The 18843-nt window shown below is 56.8% G+C and overlaps 3 protein-coding genes across 5 annotated transcripts; 1 reads left to right on the top strand and 2 right to left on the bottom strand.

Annotated features, from left to right (window-relative positions):
- Positions 1-42: 42 nt before the first annotated feature.
- Positions 43-1610, bottom strand: Rpt3 (26S proteasome regulatory subunit Rpt3). The gene is made up of 3 exons (XM_001355465.4): positions 1474-1610; positions 1329-1412; positions 43-1262 (listed from the first exon to the last, which is right to left on the bottom strand). The coding sequence occupies exons 1-3, from the start codon at positions 1507-1509 to the stop codon at positions 141-143; spliced, it is 1242 nt and encodes a 413-aa protein (XP_001355501.1). The 5' UTR covers positions 1510-1610; the 3' UTR covers positions 43-140.
- LOC6902136 (uncharacterized) lies at positions 1575-14475 on the top strand. 3 transcript variants are annotated; one of them, XM_033383968.1, is made up of 5 exons: positions 1575-1716; positions 1772-1959; positions 2838-5802; positions 5892-11337; positions 11404-14475. In XM_033383968.1, the coding sequence occupies exons 3-5, from the start codon at positions 2889-2891 to the stop codon at positions 14087-14089; spliced, it is 11046 nt and encodes a 3681-aa protein (XP_033239859.1). In that variant the 5' UTR covers positions 1575-1716; positions 1772-1959; positions 2838-2888; the 3' UTR covers positions 14090-14475. The 3 variants fall into 3 exon arrangements, with proteins under 3 accessions (XP_033239859.1, XP_002133667.3, XP_033239858.1); XM_002133631.3 differs by having other exon boundaries at positions 1772-2532; positions 11407-14475; XM_033383967.1 differs by having other exon boundaries at positions 1772-2532.
- Positions 14476-15254: 779 nt separating this feature from the next.
- Hsp60A (Heat shock protein 60A) lies at positions 15255-18433 on the bottom strand. Its single transcript, XM_002133632.3, has 3 exons — positions 18305-18433; positions 16065-17435; positions 15255-16002 (listed from the first exon to the last, which is right to left on the bottom strand). The coding sequence occupies exons 2-3, from the start codon at positions 17433-17435 to the stop codon at positions 15652-15654; spliced, it is 1722 nt and encodes a 573-aa protein (XP_002133668.2). The 5' UTR covers positions 18305-18433; the 3' UTR covers positions 15255-15651.
- Between the last annotated feature and the right edge of the window lie 410 nt (positions 18434-18843).

Genomic DNA, 18843 nt, shown 5'->3' with positions numbered 1-18843 from the left:
AAGGGCCTGGCCCCCGGAGACGAGACTACAGAAGGCTGCAAATTGAAGCGAAATGCTGTTTATTTAATTACTGATACAACTTTAGAGACAGGGTTTATATGAAGGGTAAGGGAAGATATTGGGGGCCTATTAACTTAAATCTATTTGTAGAACTCGTGCTCCTGTTCGTCCTTCTTGATGTTGTTCTTGTAGCCCTTCTCGAAGTCTTTGGCGAGAACGATGTAACGATTTTCACGCACCGCGTGCATGCCCGCCTCCTGGCAGATGGCATTTATGTCGGCGCCGGATATCTTGTCCGGACGCGCCACGAACTCCTCCAGATCGACATCCTCGCTGAGGTTCATTTTGGACGTGATCGTGGAGAAGACCAAACGCTTCTGGCGGCGATCAGGGAGCGGAAATTCGATCTTGCGATCAAGACGACCAGGTCGCAGCAGAGCAGGATCCAGGGTGTCGGCGCGATTGGTGGCCATGATCACTTTTACATTGGTGGTCTGGTCGAAGCCATCCATCTGGTTGAGCAGCTCAAGCAAAATTCGCTGGACCTCGCGATCGGCACCGGTCTGGGCATCGAAACGTTTGGTTGCAATCGCGTCGATCTCGTCAATGAATATAATGGCTGGAGCGTTCTCCTTGGCCAGACGGAAGACATCGCGCACCATGCGAGGACCCTCGCCGAGGTATTTCTGCACGAATTCAGATCCGACCACACGGATAAAGGAGGCGGTTGTGTGGTGAGCCACAGCCTTGGCCAGCATAGTCTTGCCGCAACCAGGCGGCCCGTACATGAGGACACCGCGGGGAGGATCAATGCCGATCTGTTTGTAGAGTTCGAAGTGGGTTAGAGGTAGCTCGACTGCCTCGCGAATCTCCTGCTTCTGCATATCCATGCCGCCAATGTCGGCATAGCTGACGTCTGGTTTCTCGTCGGGCTGCAGCATTGATATAGAACTGTCCGCCTCGGGTGGCAGGACATCCACCAAGGCATTGCTGTGCTTGTGCAGAGCCACGGATGCCGATGGTTTTAGCAACTCACGGTCGATGGTGGACAGGATGCGGACATAGTAATTGGAGCCTGTTGTGGAGCCAACAATTCCCGTGTTCTGATCGACAGCTTCCAGGAATTGTCCAATCACAAGCGGCACCGACTGTATGCGCTTCACCTCCTCCTGGGCATGTAGATATTCCTTCTTAAGATTACGTTGTTCATCCTTGATGTACTCCTCTTGCACCTCTATGAACTCCAAGGTTTTTTGGAGTTTCTGAAACAGCGTTGGGTTCGGTTGTCACTGATCTGTGAGAACGGAAGTAATTTCATGCGTATTTACCTTATAACGCACATACAAATCATCAATGTCCAATTCATCCAAAGAGCTGTGCGCATCTTTCGGCTTTGAATCGCAGAGTTCGTCCTGGTTAATATATAAACTGTTTGTTATGTTATGAACTTACTTATTTAGAACGTATATTTACCTTCTCAGGCATGAGTATGTCCATGTTGTATGGCATATCTTGTCAGTTCGTAGCTATTTTTTATTAACAAATTCGGCCCGAGAAGAGAAAATGACTCGTCAAAAACAAGCCCAAGAGTTCAACTTTATGGCAACACCGAGGCTATCGATGATCATCATCACAGTAGATCAAAAAACTATTGAACAGTAATTAACTATCGATAGTCTAACAACAAAACCATCTATGCATCCACAGAATCAATTAGTAAATGAATGATGCATTTTTAAAAAACTTTATTCAACAGCCACTTAATCAACAGCATTATCCAGTTGCAAGAAGCTGCGTTTTATATTTGAAGAGTATCGATATCTCGATGATTTCAGCTGAATCTGGATATGGGAAAGTGTGTACACACTGCTAACCCGACCATTTTGACGCGATTTCGGAGCCCCACTCTTCTCATAAGAAAAACACATTTAACTCGACAGTATACAAAATCTGATATGTGTGCGTGAACAATATATAAATATGAGTTAAATAGTTAAAATCAAATTAGTGGATAACAAGTGCACGCACCCATTAATGGGATAGCGTTAAATAATAATAAATGGATAAAAATGCTACCTGCAGCCGCCGCTGCTTCTTGTGCAAGAGAGAAAAATCGTTCTTGTTCACCACTGCCACACTCCTCAGTGACAGTATCGTCGTCCTGCTGCCATCGCCATCGCCGCCGTCGTCGTCTGCTTCCCCTGCCCCTGTCCGTTCCTTTGCTCTACGCACGCATCGATTTGGGCTGAACGTTAGATACCTCCTAACGCAGTTGTTAGGGTGGAAAAAAATAATAAGTACATAATAAATAAAACAAATGCAATGCTGTGCGATTCTTTATTTGAGAAAATACTAAAATACAATATCCGGTCCAAGTGGGCTGGCCGCCACACGGAGGGAAACGAAGAATTAAAGTGCAATACCACAGGGGCATGGACAAATAAAACGGAATCAAACGAGCCCCAATCGAAACAAACAAATTGAAACAGAAGGCGGCACATGCAGTCGTTTCTAAATCATTAACGTGAACGGGTAAACACAACAAAATAAAACATAATCAAATATTTATTGGACATATCTGGATATATTGGGTGTGTGTGTGTGTGTGTGTGTAGGTTCATATTTCACCCATGACTGTGTGCTGCTCAAGCACTCTTTTAGAGTTGTTTCTGAGTGGAATATATGTGCGTGTATATGCACGTGTGCATGTGTGTGTGTGCGTGTGTAGTTTTTGTTTTTCCACATTTTGCCTCTGTCTCTGCTTCTTCTCATAATTGCGGTTTATTTGTCAACAAAAAAAAAAAAATGTTAAAAAATTGCATTTGCTCCTTTTCCAGAAATATAAATATAAATTTGTGCAACGAAACGGTTAATCAAGTGGCTTCCCCATGAAGACTATGTCGCGCTTCGGCCTGCGCCGGGGCTTCAAGTTGTCCGAGGAGCAGGTCAATGGCAAGAATCCAATTGGACCAATAGCGGCGATCAGACCGTCGCCAGCTGGTCCATCCGGACGGAAGAAACGGCAGCTGAGGCACGAACAAGACGACGACGATGAGGAGCAGCAACAGCCACTGCCACTCCCACACCCACACCCACACCAACTCCCACTCACACTGGAAGAGGAACAGGAACAGAGAGAGGGACAGGGACAGGGGTCAAGTGCTCAGCAACAGCCATCACTGATCTGCAGATTACCCCTGGAGCGTCTGCCCCGACTGGTGGAGAAGCTCAAGATTCTCATAGAGGACCGGCCGCGGGAAAGAGACCTTGACCTTGATTCTGGCCCGGGGTCCGGCCAAAAGAAAGTCTTGTGTTTGTACTGTGATAGAAAGTTCGCCTCTGGCAAGCTGCAGGGCAAGCATGTGGACAAGTTCCACACGGAGCGGCAGGAGAGGCGCTGCAGCGGTCGCTCCACCAGCAGCTCCGGAAGCTCGCATCCAACCGGAGGATTTCCCGGCTGCCAATACTGCTCCGGCAGCAGGAAGCACTCGATGCTGCCACAGATATGTCTGCCCGTCAAGCATCTGGATCAGCTGTTCCTCCACCTCATCCAGATGCATGCGGACAAGTACTTTGGCTGCCAGCCGTGCCGACTGCGCTTTCAGGATGCCGACCAGCTCACCGGCCACCGGCGACAGCACCACCACCTCGAGGAGCCGCCATCGCCGAAGCCCGGACTGATGGGAGCCGACGAGCCGGTGCTCTTTCGCCTTGGTCTCACCCAGAACCGCTTGCCCAGTCACCGGAACCGGCAGCGGCGGGCAGGTGACGACGAGCAGCCGCCCCTGGCCATGCCCCACAAGTCAAGGAGCAGCAGCCGGGCGGCAGCCCAGCGACAGCACCAGCAGCAGCAGCACATGCCGGCGACCGCCATTCAGCCCATGGGTCAAGGCCATAACCATGGGCAATCCCATCTGGACGCAGCTCCAGACGCTGTCTTCCGGCAGCCCAGCTCCTCGGCATGCGTCGCGGTCAGCTCCAGCGGCAGCGCCAACTCGCATGTGTTTGATGAGAACTTCTACAAGGATGTCATCCTGAATGTCCAACAGAATCTGCAGAACTATCTCGATGGACGGCTCCACACCTCCCCCATAGCGTCAGTATCAGCATTATCATCAGCATCAAGTGGCGCCTCTGGCTGTGGCTCTGGCTCCATGACCACATCCACATCCCAATCCACAGCCACAGCCACATTCACATCCGACCTGGTTATGCTGCATGGTTCTAGTCAAACGAGCCACGCGAGTGCCTACCCGACCCTGCTGACATCGGAACAGTTCGGCTCGACGGCGGAGCTGCTGCCGCCGGCAAAGTTCCGGCGACGGCCCCACACGAAGCACAGCTGGAAGTGGAAGTGGGACTATGTGAAGAAGTTTACGATCATCAACGAGGGCGGGCGGCTGGTGAAGAAGCTGAAGCAGCCCACCTTCCTTGGCCTGCGCGATCTCTCCAAGCTGGACATGTGGACGCAGCTCACGATGCGCCAGAAGCACGATGTCTCCCTCGCCATCGCCCGCAGCTGCAATGGCGGTGGTGGGGCGGACGGGTATGGGGACGGGGATAGGGACCGTAATCACAGGCAACTGGAGCAGCAGCGTCTGCTCGAGCAGCTCAATCTCATACTGGACCACCGCCTGCTGCCGCACATCATCCTCGAGCAGAACGAGCAGGCGGTGATTAAGTGCGAGAGCGAGGAGGACCCCAACCTGGCGGACTACGGATGTGTCCAGGGGACGATCCAGGAGGATCTACTGGCCCAGAATTTCGCCGACGAGAGTTTCCTCTCTCTGCTCCAGCTTCAGCCGCGGCAGGGGACCAGCCCCGAAAGGACAGGGATGATCAGGGACCGAGAACGGGACCGGGACCGGGACCGAGACCGAGAACGGGAGCAGGACCAGGACCAGGACAAGAAGATGACATTTTCTTCGTTGGTGCTGAGCGGAGAGTGGGCGCGACCGCGCCTCTATCTGTGCATTTGCTGCGGGGCCAAGTTCGACCAGCGAAAATCGCTGGAGGAGCACAAGACGTTCCGTCATTCGCACATCTATGCCACGCACTATGAGGTGGTGGGCAGGGAGCTGCTGGCGGGGAACCTGCTGCGCCACCTCTTTATACCCAAGCGGGCGCTGGGTCGGTTCGCGGCGGAGAGCAACTGCGTTCGCTGGCCGCAGCACAAGCAGGAGGAGCGCGTGCAGCCCACGGAGGAGGAGACCACCTCCTCGTCCACCTCCTCCAGATCATCGTTCGAGGCTTCCACACCGACGCCGACGCCCACGCCCATGTCGAATCTGGAACACCAGCAGCCGTCGCCCGCTTCCGGGACAGGGACGACCTCCTCGTCGTCCTGTTCGCCGAGCTCGTCCTCCAACTCGCACTCCACCTCTCACTCCCATTCCCATTCGCATTCTACCTCCACTTGCACGGCCACCACGTCGTCCTCTTCGGCTCCGCTGAGCTGCACGAAGTGCGGACGAAAGTGCAGCGGCCTTATGGATCTCTACCGCCACATGCTGGACTGCTCCGGCGACTACATCTGGTCGCTGGCCAAGAAGCGGAAATACCGCTACTACTGCGGCACCAAGAAGCGTCGCCCCTGCTCCAAGAGGCCGCTCAAACAGTTTTCCAGCCGGAAGAAGGAAAAGCTCGAGGACTCTCTGGAGGGCGACGCCGAGGGAGAGGGAGAGGCGGAGGCCGAAAACGAGGACGATGGCGATGGCGAGGCGGAGGGCGAGGGCGAGTGCGAGGAGAGCGGCTCAAATTCGTCGAAGATGAAGAACTCCCCCCGCCAGAGACCCAGCGATGGTAAGTTTCCAGCAGTTCCATGCAGCACTGACCCCGAAACTGATTCAACTTTCCGCTTTCTTATCCCCCCACCGCCCCACCCTTTGCAGCCGAGTCCATACGGAAAATGCTGGAGAACTTGCCCCCCAAGCGCGTCTGCAAGAAGATCTTCCCAGTGGACAACAAGGCCAAGCGCAAGTCGAAGAACAAGTCCAAGACCATGTCCAAGTCCATGTCCAAGTCCATGTCCAAGTCCATGTCCAAATCCATGTCCAAGTCCAAGTCCAAATCCATGTCGAAGCAGCAGAGGAGCACAAAGAAGATATACAATCAGCACCTCCTGCGCAACACCCGGTCCTCGGTGGTGGCCGCCGCCTCCGCTGCCGCCGTGGCAGCATCGCAACAGAAGCGATGCCGCCGCAAGCAGAAACAACAGCAACTGCAGAAGAAGCAGCAGCAACAAAAGTCAAAATTGGCCGCAGGAGGAGCCAAATCCCCCACTCCATTGTCAGCCATTGAGTCAGAGTCACAGCCGAAGCCACAGCCACAGTCACAGCCACAGCCGGAGGTAAAGCCCCCAGCCACATTCACTGCCAATTCAAGATCTCTCGTTGATGCCAAGCCAGCGCTGGCGCTCCTTCAAGTGGCGAATCCCGATAAAGTGCCTCCACCGCCGAGTGCATCCGGCCAGGAGTTGGAGCTGGAGCTGGACCTGGAGCCATGCACAAGGCAGGAGGCTCGCGAGGCCGCCTCGCCCACGCCCAGCAAGCAGCTGATGCCCACGCCGCCGACCACGCCTGCTCCGGCCATCAAGTCCTCGCCAGTGGCGCCGCGACTCTCCTCCGCCAGCAGCCGGCAGCCCAGCTCAAATGTGGGGGTGAAGCGCAGCAAGAGGATTAGCGACTGCATCGCCATGCTCACGGGGAAGCTCGAGGAAAAGATGAAGACTGAGCAGGTGCCGCTGCCGCCACCGCCACGGCCACAGGCGCCGCCGCCGCCACCGCCACAACCGCCGGCGCCCGAGAAAGAGGAGGAGAAAGACTGCAAGACGCTGCCCCCGAGAGCTGTTGCAGAGAAGGAGCTGCCGGAGGCCAAAACGCCCAAGCGGAAGGCCATGTCCCGGCGCATCATCAAAGTGGATGCCACACTGGGGCCCAGGCACGAGGCAGAGCAAGCCGAGCCGCTGGAGAAGCCGCAGGAGAAGCCTCTGGCTGCGGTTGTCGAGCCAGTGCCAGTGCCAGTGCCAGTCCCCGCTGCCGTCTCTCCTCCAGAACTAGCGCCAGTTGTGGCTGCAGTTCCTGCACCTGCACCTGCTCCTGCTCCTGTTCCTGTTCCTCATCCCATTCCTGCTCCCTCTGTGGTTCTTGCAGCTCCCGTTGCTGCCGTGCCCTCTGCAGTTCCCACGTTTGGTGGCATTCCGCGGCGAACCCCCACCAAGGCAGCAAGCAAGCAATTGGCAGTCCCCCCGACGCCCCCCTCGCCGACGGTGGCTGCCCTCAAGCTGTATCCAGCAGAACAGCAACCACAGCCACAGCCATTGAACCCACCGGTGCCCTTGCCCGTGCCCGTGCCCCATGCCACTGGGCCCATGCCTCTGGGACTGCAGGGGATGGGTGCTCCGTCGGGGTCCGTTCATGGCAACATGAATCTGCTGCCGAAGCTGCCGTTGTATCTGCCGCCTGCCCAGCTCCATCCACACGCAAATTCGAATCCAAATCCAAATCCGAATCCGAATACGAACGTCAATCCCATCATGTACGTGGTGGAGCCGCAGCCGCTGAACCTGACCAGCCAGCGCGGATGCCTCCAGAAGCCAATGCTGCCGAGCACCGAGCGCGGCGACGGCTGCCACACGGGACTGCACCATCGCTCGAGTGGAATGCCCGCCCGGCGGCAGACCATTTGCGGCTTCGAGGCACGCAACGTGCTGGCCCTGGAGATGGACATGGACAAGCCGCTCGACTTGTCCCAGAAGTCGGCGAGGAAATCTTCACCAGCGCCGGTTGCGGCTCCAATGCGGGTGCCCCAGGAGATGGCGATGCCCATGCCGATGCCGATGCCCATGCAGATTCCGATGCCTCTGCCGATGCCGATGCCTCTGCCGCTGCCCCTGGTAACAGCTCCTGCCGGACCAGCTGCTCCTCCACTGCAAGCTCTGCCCGGGCCCGTTCCAGCTCCAGTTCCAGTACCTCTTCTCGGGCCAGCGGCTAGTGCAGCTCTCGGGCCGGTTTCACTGGCCTCGCACTACTACTCGAACCTGGACCTGCTCAAGATACCCCAGGTGCGCAATCCTGGCACTGGCACTGGCACGGGGACTGGCACTGCCGCGGGGACTGCCCCTGGCACTGGCACTGGGGCTTCCCCATCCAATGTGATCCTCGCTGGCGCTGCCACCCTCCCCGTGCATCTGCCCAAAGCAACGGGCGGAAAGAAACGCTCGGTTGAGACGTCGGGCGGCAAGAAGGAGTACGGCGGCAAGGGCCTGCCGAAGGGATGCCTGCGGATGGACGAGGTGGTCAACAATCACATTGACGACGCCATCAACTCGGTCATACTGGCGGTCCAAGCCAGTCTGCCCGACGACGACGACAAGGAGAGCGAAAAGGCGCCGCCACCAGTCCTGCATCCGACCAGGCCGAGCAACTACATCGTCGCCACGGCTGCTGCCACAGCCGCCGTCACAGCCACCACCGCAGGCATGGTATTTGCCCCGACCTCGATGGGGGAGAAGGGTCTGGCCAGTCTAGCCGGCGTTCCGACTGTACCGGCTGTTCCTTCTCCCGCTCCACCCCAGACGGCAGCATCAGTGAAGACTCTTCTGACGCCAAAGAAGCGTTCAATGCGCTCCAAGACCATCGACTGCCGTTCCGCTTCGCTCGCCCCGGAAGAGCCACCAGTGGAAGCACAGCAGCAGGGCGTCCAGTCCGTGCCGCCAGTCAATGGAGAGACCAATACGGACGGACGTCTGCCTGCAGTTTACTCGAAAGTATCCGCACCCGCGTCCCAGGCACCGGTGACGCTTGTGGAACCTCCTCCGCCTGTTGAATGCATAAAGGAACATACGCCGGAGCCGGAGCCAGAGCCGGAGCCGGAGCTGGAGAGAGAGCTGCAGCTGGAGCTGGAGCCAGAGGTGGAGGTGGAGCCCGAGCCCGAGCCAGAGCTGCCCGCTCGGTCTGCTGCTGATCCTTTGCCTGTCGTGGAGATGGTCCCACTGTCGGCTCCCTCTGTGGCCGTGTCCGTCATTTCCATTGCTCCGGCACTCCCAGCACTGCCGCCACTGCCGCCGCGCAGTGTGACGCCGACGCCCACGGTCGAGACGAACTGCAGCTCGCTGCTGGAGGAGCACAGCAGCAACATGAACAACAACACCTCCTCGGGCTTCCACAGCCTGGCGCAGTCCGAGCTGCCCAGCGTCCAGGATCAGTCGGCCACGGCGGCGAGTACTCTGGAGGCGACAGAAGATCTGCCGGCGCAGGCGCAGGTGCAGGTACAGATGCAGGAGCAGCCGCAGGAGGAGGAGGAGCAGGCTCCGGTCACAAAAAAGAAGCAGCGACGCCGCAGGAAGAACGAGCTGGCGGCCATTGTGGCCGACCAGCTGCTGGAGAGCTTTAAGATCGACAACGCCCGCCGAGACAACCTCAAGAAGCTGGAGAACCTGGCCTACGAGAAGAGCGAGGACCTGCTGCTGACGGGCATGCTGCTCATGTCCAGCACCAAGCGGAACGCGGCCATGGCCCCCGCCCTGTCCACCGCCTCCACATCGAAGCCGTCTCGGAACGCGACTGGGAGAGAGGCGCCAGAGGCGGCTCCAGCTCCGGCGACGGCGCCGGCTCTTCCTGTCAGGGGAAGGCCGAAGCGGCGACAGAGCTGCTACTACCGCAGCCGGGGCAAGGGGGCGGGCGGAAAGGCGACCAACGAGAACATCAGCATGCTCAAGTCGACCCTGGAGTCGTTCTCGATCGGGATCGAGAAGCAGCTGCTGGCCAAGGAGGCCAAAGAGGCGGCCGCCCTGCCGGCAGTGCCGCCGGCCGCCTCCATACTGCGGCCGAGCATCCTGAGCAGCGCCGCCAAGAAGCAGATGTACCAGAAGCGGGAGGCGGAGCTGGAGCTGCAGAAGGAGAAGGAGCGGACAGTTCCGGCCACGGCGGCCACCTTCAGCCGGGATCCTCGCCTGAACAAGAACATACACAAGGAGCAGCCGGAGCATGTGCAGGCCACAACCTCGGCCCTGGCCGCGGCTGTGCCGCCGGCGGGCGACAGCGTCGAGGAGGAGGACAACTACCTCACGGAGATCGCGAAGAACGTGAACGAGAAGATCATGTCGGCCACCACCAACGAGGACTTCGAGTTCGCCCACGACGAGTTCGACCAGGGGGAGCAGGACGGCCGCATGGACCCCGACCAGGACAAGTTCTACCGACCGCAGACGTCCATGAGTGTGCGCAGTGCCCCCAACCTGAACGACGAGCACTCGAACTTCGGCTCCATCTGCGACGAGAACACCAACACGGAGCTGATGGACATGGACCTGGACGACGAGATGAGCGTCTACACGAGCTACTCGCAGGACCTGGGTCGCGGCGGGCGTGGCCGGCGACGCCGGAGGCGGCGCAGCGTCCTCCTCACGCGGCCCAAGAAGCGCACGCAACGCAGCCTCGTCGATGCGGAGAAGTACTCGTGCTCCCTCTGCGGCAAGAGCTTCTTCACGGCCACCTCTCTGTCCAAGCACAACATGACCCTGGCCCACGTCTCGAAGCTGTCCGAGCAGGAGTACCTTCAGTCGCAGACGGCGCCCTCGAGTCCACGCCACCTCGAGGTGGAGCCGGACCTGGACCTGGGCCTGGGCCTGGACCAGGGGCGTGGCCAAATGCAAATGCACCAACACCAGCACCAGCAAGATCCACCGCCGATGCAGCAGATTCGGGCCTCAGTTCTAATGCCGCCCTCCCAGATCATCCCCCATGTGGAGCACCAGCAGGAGCAGCAGCAGTACCAGCAGCAGTTGAACGAGCAGGTGCATCATGTCATCACCGAGGCCAGCCTGCGGCTGCACGACAACCAGCACAGTCCCTCGGGAACCTCCGCCGCCCGCCTCAATCTCAACCCAGACGAGCGGCTCTTCTACGAGTGCTGCAACATCCTCAAGAGCGCCGAGACGCCTCGCCTGTCGAGCTCCACCACGGCGGGTGTGGGCCCGGGCGCAAGTGCGGGTCCTCCAGCTCAGCCACCCTCAACCGCCATTCCGGCCACGACGTCCGTGATCGTTACTGCCGGGCGGAAACAGCCGCCTCCGCCACAGCCTCCGCCACCTGCACCGCTACCGCCTCCAGCATCGCCCTCGCTATCGCCACCTGCCTCGCCCTCTTCCTCGCTATCGCCGCCAGCTTCACCGTCGCCGTCGGCATCGCCATCTCCACCGCCACCTTCGTCACCGTCGCCGTCGCCACTGCCGCCCTCGCAGCCGCCTCCAGCGCTAGAGGCGGTGGTCTGCCATCAGCCGGTCATCCAGCAGCTATTCCGGAATCCGCCCGCTGTCACACCCACAACAACTCCCACGTAAGTCATGCTTGGTACTGCCTCGCCACTAGATTTTTCGCAATCATCCTCATCCGTCTCTCCCAGCAGGAACCACAATCGGATGTCGCCCGGCTACTCGGCCATCTCGCAGTTCTCGGCGACCACCTCGCGGTTCAAGACGAAGGCCGCCATGAAGGGCTACGAGAACGTCAACCTGCAGCTGGACATGGTGGAGCTGGTCAAGACCGGGCGTGGCGTCTGCAAGCTCACGGAGCTGGCGGACATCGCCCTGGGCAGCGAAAAGCCTGGCGGCGACTTCATGCCGCACCTTTCACAAGGCGTTCTGCCCGGTCCCAGTGTTACAGCAGCGTCCACGCCTCCGTCGGCCAGCCACCACCATATGCACCACCACCACCAGCAGCAGCAGCACCACCACCAGCAGCAGCAGCACCAGCAGCAGCCCCATTCACAGCCGCCACCAACGCCCACGGGCCACACTCGGACCACGACGACGACGACGACGCCGACGCGACCGGTGGAACAGCAGAGCTCGACTTCGTCGAAAACGATCATGCACGCGTCCATCATCAAGGCGGCGGCGGGCGTGGCCAGCTCGGCGACACTGCCGCCCGCTTGCGGTCGGATCATCATACCAGAGCGGCCGTTCAAGAACATCGGGCTGGAGGAAAAGGCCAGCATCACGTTCCAGAAGCCGAAGACGTGCGTGAACCTGCTCCAGGAGCAGGACAACAACAGTGTATCCACTGCCAGCTACTCGGACCGGGACGACTATGACTTCGGGACGCTGAGCTGCGACGGCGACGTGGAGCCGGAGCCTGAGCAGGAGCAGGAGGTGGAGCCAGACGCCCGATGTGGGGTCAGGTCGGATGCTGGGGTTGCAGTGGCGGGGCCGCCGGGGGCTGGGGCAAGGGCTGTGTCCTCGTCCAGCTCGTCGACGTCCTCGTCCTCGACGCAGGAGAACACCCGCAGTCGGAGCAGGAGCAGCAGCAGCAGCTCCAGCCGAGCCACGGCCAAGACGTTCGAGAACAAGTCGCTGATCATGGGCCGCATCTTCAAGCACGCCAGCACCAAGGCGGCGGCAGCAGCAGCGGCGACTCCGCTGCAGCAGCTCTCCAGTCCGATGGCCGGGCCGGCGCTGGCCAAGAACAAGGCGTTGCCCAAGAACCAGGCCAATCTGGACCAGATCTTTGATGAGCTCCGAGGTGGAGGGGCGGCCAAGGTGCCGGAGGTTGAGTCCGCAGTGGGTCTGGAGAACTGGGATCGGGATGGGGATCATCCCCAACTGCACACCCACCCGCACCCGCACTCGCACCCAAACACCCAGCCGCACCATCAGCAGGAGCCCATGTCGGCGCCGGCAGTGCCGACCATGCCAGCAGCCATGCCCGCTCCAAGTGCCCTGCCGCGCAGCAGGACTAAAAAGGCCAAAACAGGTCCTCCGGCTAATGCGCCCAAGAGTAGCAATAGCAAGCCGCCAGAGGTGTCGGCCGCGACCACTGGCCCCGCCTCTTCGCCATCAGCCCCGGCCTCTCGGAAGCCCCGCAAGGACCTAACAAAGCTGCAGTCGGAGCTGGGCATGAGCCCGGAGGAGATCGAGCAGCTGATCGACGAGGGCCAGCGCAAGTCGAAGCGCCGCTGTGCCACCAACCGGGCCAAGAAGCTGGTGGAGACGTGGAGCTCGGACGAGTACGAGGAGTTCCTGTCCACCAAGGACATAATAGCCCTCATCGAGCAAAAGGAACAGCAGGAGCAGCGCCGCAAGCGCAAAACGAGCGAGGCAAACGCCCAGCCAGAGCCGATTTGGGCACCAGTGGCGCCCAAGAAGACCCCAACGCCCTCCGTGATCGCCAGGCGCAAGAAAAGCGCCGCAAAGAAGCCGCCCGCGGAGCTGGAGCATCCAAAGCCGGCGACCACAGCCAAGGCACGGCAGCGAGCTAAGCCGAATCCTCGGCCTCCCCCTGCCCCAGAGCCGCCTCCGAAGACCAAGTCTAAATCAAAATCGAAAGCTCCCACCAAGGCTAAGACTCCAGCGGCCACAAAGTCTGCCAGCTCGAGGAAGAGGCGCGGCAACGGCATGGAGAACGACAGCGACAAGTCGGTTGAGCCCAAAGTAGAGCCGCCGGCCAGGACGCGCAGCTCCAGGCAGCAGACCAAGACCCTCGACGTCCCATTGGGGGAAGAGCCATTACAGCGGGAGCCGCAGCAGCAGCCACAGGCCTTGCCCACGCCAACGCCAACGGCGACCACTCAGCGGTCCAAGTCCCGCAGCAGCAACAGTATAGCACCACCACCGCCTCTGCCGCCTCTACCGCCTCCGCCAGCCAGGAGCAGCTCCTCCTCCACCGCCACAACCAACAACAACAACAACAGCAGCAGCAACAATAACAACAACAACAGCAGCAGCAGTAACAAGAATCTGAAGACGAAGCGGAAATCCCAGGCGAACAAACAGTCGCCGGCGAGGCGAAAGCGACCGGCGAGCGAGAAGCAACTGTACTACTGGAGCAGCTCCAGCGACGACGAGTTCGGTCGCGTCGAGGCCGACGGGGAGCAAGATGCAGCTGTGCTGAGGGAGCAGCAGAAACAGGAGCGACAGCATCCAGAGCCGCCGGCGGGGAAGCACTTTGAGGAGAGCGAGCCGTACCAGAAGCACGGCTGGATAGTGGGGGACTCGCACAAGAAGCTGGTCAAGCTGCTGGCCATCGCCAAGGGCAGCAAAAAGGTCGAGAATTGCGGTGTGAAGCGCCGGACGCCCAAGCGCAAGTGCTAGGAGCTGGAGCGGGAGCCCCAGCGGGGGGGAGCGGACGGAACTGAAGTCAAATCACAGCCATTAGCCATACCATAGGCCCACAGAAGGCAGCAGCGGCGCGGGCAGCCAATATATCGCTGCCATCGATCACATACTGCCATTGTGTCGTCGTTAATCGTTATCGTTATCGTCATCGTCACCGCCATCGAGCAGCATCTCCTCTCCCTCTCAGTTCCCCGTCCCTCCCCCCTTTCTGGCAGGTGGCAGGGGCCCTCGGCAACCGCTTGCGGAGTATATACAAAATATTTTTTCTTTCTTTTAAACATCTAAGCGTTACATTATTTAGGTTCTTTTTTTTTATTAAATGTATTTATAATTAATAAAACGAACAAAAAGCAAACAAAAAACCGAAAAACCAACAAATACACATACATTTGAGCACAACAAGTCAAAAAACGCCGCATGTCTTTGAACATCTTCAAATCCTCGAAGCATTGGGCAGGCCTCGTATTCGAGGGTGGTCCGATAAGTACCTCAAAGGAAAAACGATACATCTCTCAATATAGTCTCCTATTAGAGCCTTAACCCATCGGAAAACTACTTCTTGGGGTCTGCAAAGTGGGCCTCCGTGAAGGCGACCACCTCCTTATACGACTCGAATTTCTGTCCGGCGATTGACTTTCTCAAGTTCGGAAAAGTCGTATGGGACTAAATCTGGATAATACGGTGGATGGGGCAGCAGTTTGTACTGGTGTTCAACCAATTTGTGTGAGGTGTGGATTAGGTGTGAGCCGGTGCGTTGTCTTGGTGATACGAGTCCCGCCTTCAGCCTTCAGTAAAAACCGAATACGAGCACTACGGATTGGAATGTTTCTAAACAGATTCGGCACATACTATGGCGGCACCCTTTTGCGTATGAATAACACAATATTTTCAGCAAAAATCCACCAAGGTTGTGTGCTGCTTTCTCGTTCTCTCAAGTATCGAGTGAGCGAGAGAAAAGCTGACGCGATTCGCTACATTCGGTCCGTTTTTGGGCGAACGAAAGCCGAATCGCTGATCCCTATCAGATCGAACGAAGCGAGTCCCGAATCCCACCGAATCGATCCGCTAGCCCGTCGAATATGTACGTACTGCACGGCCTTCTAGATGCTTCTTTGATGGCGTTCCCTTGAAAGTCTCGCTGTGTGTCATCAATGTAACTTCTGCTTTATTTTAGATTGTACAACTAACGGTATTTTTACATATATAACATGTAAAAAATAGTAATTAAGGAATAGTTAAAAAAACGTAGAGCACGATGGAGGCGACGGCCGACTATGAAGCGAACGAGGGCGAGCCAGCATCCGGCCTTTTGATGGGTCTCCCATGTTTGCCAAAGGGTAAATGCAAAGCAAAACTAAATTCCATCAAGGAAGAGAATGTGTGTGAGCGAATGAGAATAGCTGGATTCACCGAACTAAAGGATAATGGATAATGGCAGGGCTCGCTGCGACGGCTGGTGTTGTGGAGCCGGCGATGGTGCAGCTCGCTTCTTCTCCGCTGACGTCCTGCATCATGGCTTTAAAAATAGACTGATTCGCTTACATCATGCCACCCATGCCGCCCATTCCTCCCATGCCGCCCATTCCACCCATGCCGGGCATTCCCGGGGCAGCATCTTCCTTGGGGATCTCAGTGACAACAGCCTCGGCCGTGGTCAGCAGAGATGCAACACCGGAGGCATCCGTAATGGCCGTGCGCACCACCTTCGTGGGGTCAATGATGCCCTTCTCAATCAGGTTGCCGTATTCGCCCTTCAGTGCATCGTAGCCATAATCGCCAGACTGAGTCTCAACCTTTGCCACGACCATGGCACCATCAACGCCGGCATTCTTGGCAATGGTCATGCAGGGCATGCGGAGGGCACGGCGCACGATGTCCACTCCAAGGCTCTGGAAAAGATTAATCACAATATAAGTGAAAGAGTTCTCAAGAAGAATTCTGATCCAATTACCTGATCGGCATTCTGGACGGCCACGGTGTCCAGTTTCTCGATGCAGCGGAGGAGGGCAGTGCCACCACCGGGAACAATTCCTTCTTCGACAGCAGCGCGAGTGGCATTCAGGGCATCGTGGACGCGGTCCTTCTTCTCGTTCACCTCAACCTCGCTGGAGCCACCGACTCGGAGCAGGGCAACGCCGGAGGCCAGACGGGCCAGGCGCTCCTGAAGCTTCTCCTTCTCATATTCGGAGGTGGTGTCGCCAATTTGCTCCTTGATTTGGTCAACGCGACGTTGCACGTCATCCTTCTTGCCCTTGCCCTTCAGCAGCAGTGTGTCGTCCTTGGTGATGACCACCTCGCCCACCTGTCCGAGATCACTGATCTTGACATCCTCCAACTTGACGAGATCAGCATCATCGCCAAAGACAATGCCGCCTGAGGCGATGGCCATGTCTGTCAGGGTGGACTTGCGGTTGTCGCCGAAGCCGGGGGCCTTGACGGCTGCCACCTGAAGACCGATCTTCAGGCGGTTCACGACCAGAGTGCTCAGGGCCTCGCCGTCGATGTCTTCGGCGATGATCACCAGGGGCTTGCGCTGCGTGTTCGCCAACTCCAGTGCGGGAATAATGCTCTGCACTGAGGAGATCTTTTTCTCCGAAAGCAGCAGAAGAGCATCCTGGAACTCGACCTTGGCGCCCTTCGAAGAGTTGATGAAGTAGGGCGAGATGTAGCCACGGTCGAACTTCATGCCCTCAATCACCTCCAGCTCATCCGTGAGGGTCTTGCCGTCCTTAACTGTGATGACACCGTCGCGTCCGACTCGCTTCATGGCCTCGCTGATCAAATTGCCAATGGCCTGATCGCCGTTGGCCGAGATGGTGGCCACCTGGGCAATCTCCTCGGGGGTTTTCACTGGGCGAGACATGTCCTTGAGGTTATCCTTGACGGTCTCCACGGCCAGCATTACACCGCGGCGGATCTCGACGGGATTGGCGCCCTTGGAGATCTTCTCAAATCCCTCTTTGGCAATGGCGCGCGCAAGAACGGTGGCAGTCGTGGTACCGTCGCCGGCCTCCTCGTTCGTGTTGTTGGCCACATCTTGGACCAGCTTAGCACCGATGTTCTGGAACTTGTCCTTCAGTTCGATCGACTTGGCCACAGTCACACCATCCTTGGTGATCTTGGGCGATCCCCACGACTGCTCGATGATGACGTTGCGACCCTTGGGGCCCATAGTGACGGCCACCGCATCGGCCAGCACATCTACGCCCTGAAGCATCATGGCGCGCACCTCGGCGCCAAACTTCACGTCCTTCGCATAGCCCCGCATCGCCAGATGGCGGCTGACGGAGGTGCGTGCAAGTGCAACAGGTAAGCGGAACATCTAGGGAGAGAGATCAATGGGTGATGAGAATCAAGAACCGACCAACAAGAACCTCGTGCACGTGCTCTCGCTATTGTTTGCCTAATGCCCGCATATTCAATGTGGACTATTTACTATATTTTATTTTTTGATAAGCGGGCGGGGGGCTAAGGTACAGTGGTGTTTCGTCATCCGTACGAATCTATTGAAAATGATGTAAGTCCAATTGGATCGGAGAAAAATCCAATTTGCAACTGAAAGCAACCCATAAAAAAATGGACTCTCTTGCCTAAAGTTCACTCTAGGAGATACAAGCCCCCACCCTCCCCACCAATCCACTCCAACGACAGCGGCCATTGATAGCGATTGTACGAGGTCAACACCATCATAAGCATCACAGAGCCTTCCAGAAGAAATCGTTTATGTAACCCACTATACAAGAATAAATACAACTAAATCCGAGGGGGGGCCCTCTTACGAAACACTAGAATGAGGCGTGGAAGGCGTGGCCGATGCCCGGCCTACCCAGTGGCCACATGCAAGTCGCTATGACAAATGTGAAATCGTGTTAACATGCCGGCAATCAGAGGAAAACCATGTGCGCTGGCTCTCGAACATTTCTCTTCAGTGGACAATGTGTCTGTGTGTGTGTGTGTGCGAGGACCAATCTCTTGTATTAGCATTCATATTTCACAATAAAGGCGAGTAAAATGTCCTCAAGAAACCAATAATGTTATAGAAACACGAGTTGCCGGCTCTTTGCCTAGATTGTTCCTTCTTATATAACCGAATCACACACGCACACAGACCAAAATTCAGCGCAAGCCCCACGCAAATAGAGCAGCAAGCTAGTACGACCTCGCAATCAAAATGTATTGATTATTACTTACTTTTAATAGAATTAGCAAGCTGTTTTAACCGAAGACAAAAACTAACGTTATTTAATTTACTTAAATATTTCCACCAACTTTTGGACCGCAAAAGAACTTTCGTCGCGGGTTTATCGATAAGAAATACGGTCCGACCGTCAGAAATATACCTGAACATACCGAAACATACCGAAACATACCGAAACGTACGGTCTCATTTAAAAAATATACTGAAGAATTCAAGTTCTATTACACATATTCCTCGTTTTCTTTCTTCCGTTGAATATTACTAGCTATATAGAACATTTAGCCATGCCCACATAATTTTATCCGAATAATTAAACTATTCTCAACTTGACTGGCTTATTGAAAACACTTGCTTTTATTGGATTTTGCGTAAAAAAAGGTTTTAGCGAAACAAGTCAAACAAAAAACAAGTAGCGAAATAGGTTAATCAAAACAAACGAAAAGGGAAATTCGTTCATATTGCTCAATTTTGATATTTCATTGAATAATGCTGACTAATTAAATCTTTTAGCAATGCCCACATAATTTTATCC

This window comes from Drosophila pseudoobscura, chromosome X, assembly GCF_009870125.1.
Source record: "Drosophila pseudoobscura strain MV-25-SWS-2005 chromosome X, UCI_Dpse_MV25, whole genome shotgun sequence".
Lineage (NCBI taxonomy): Eukaryota > Metazoa > Arthropoda > Insecta > Diptera > Drosophilidae > Drosophila > Drosophila pseudoobscura.
This window is presented reverse-complemented; position numbering and strand designations above follow the sequence as displayed.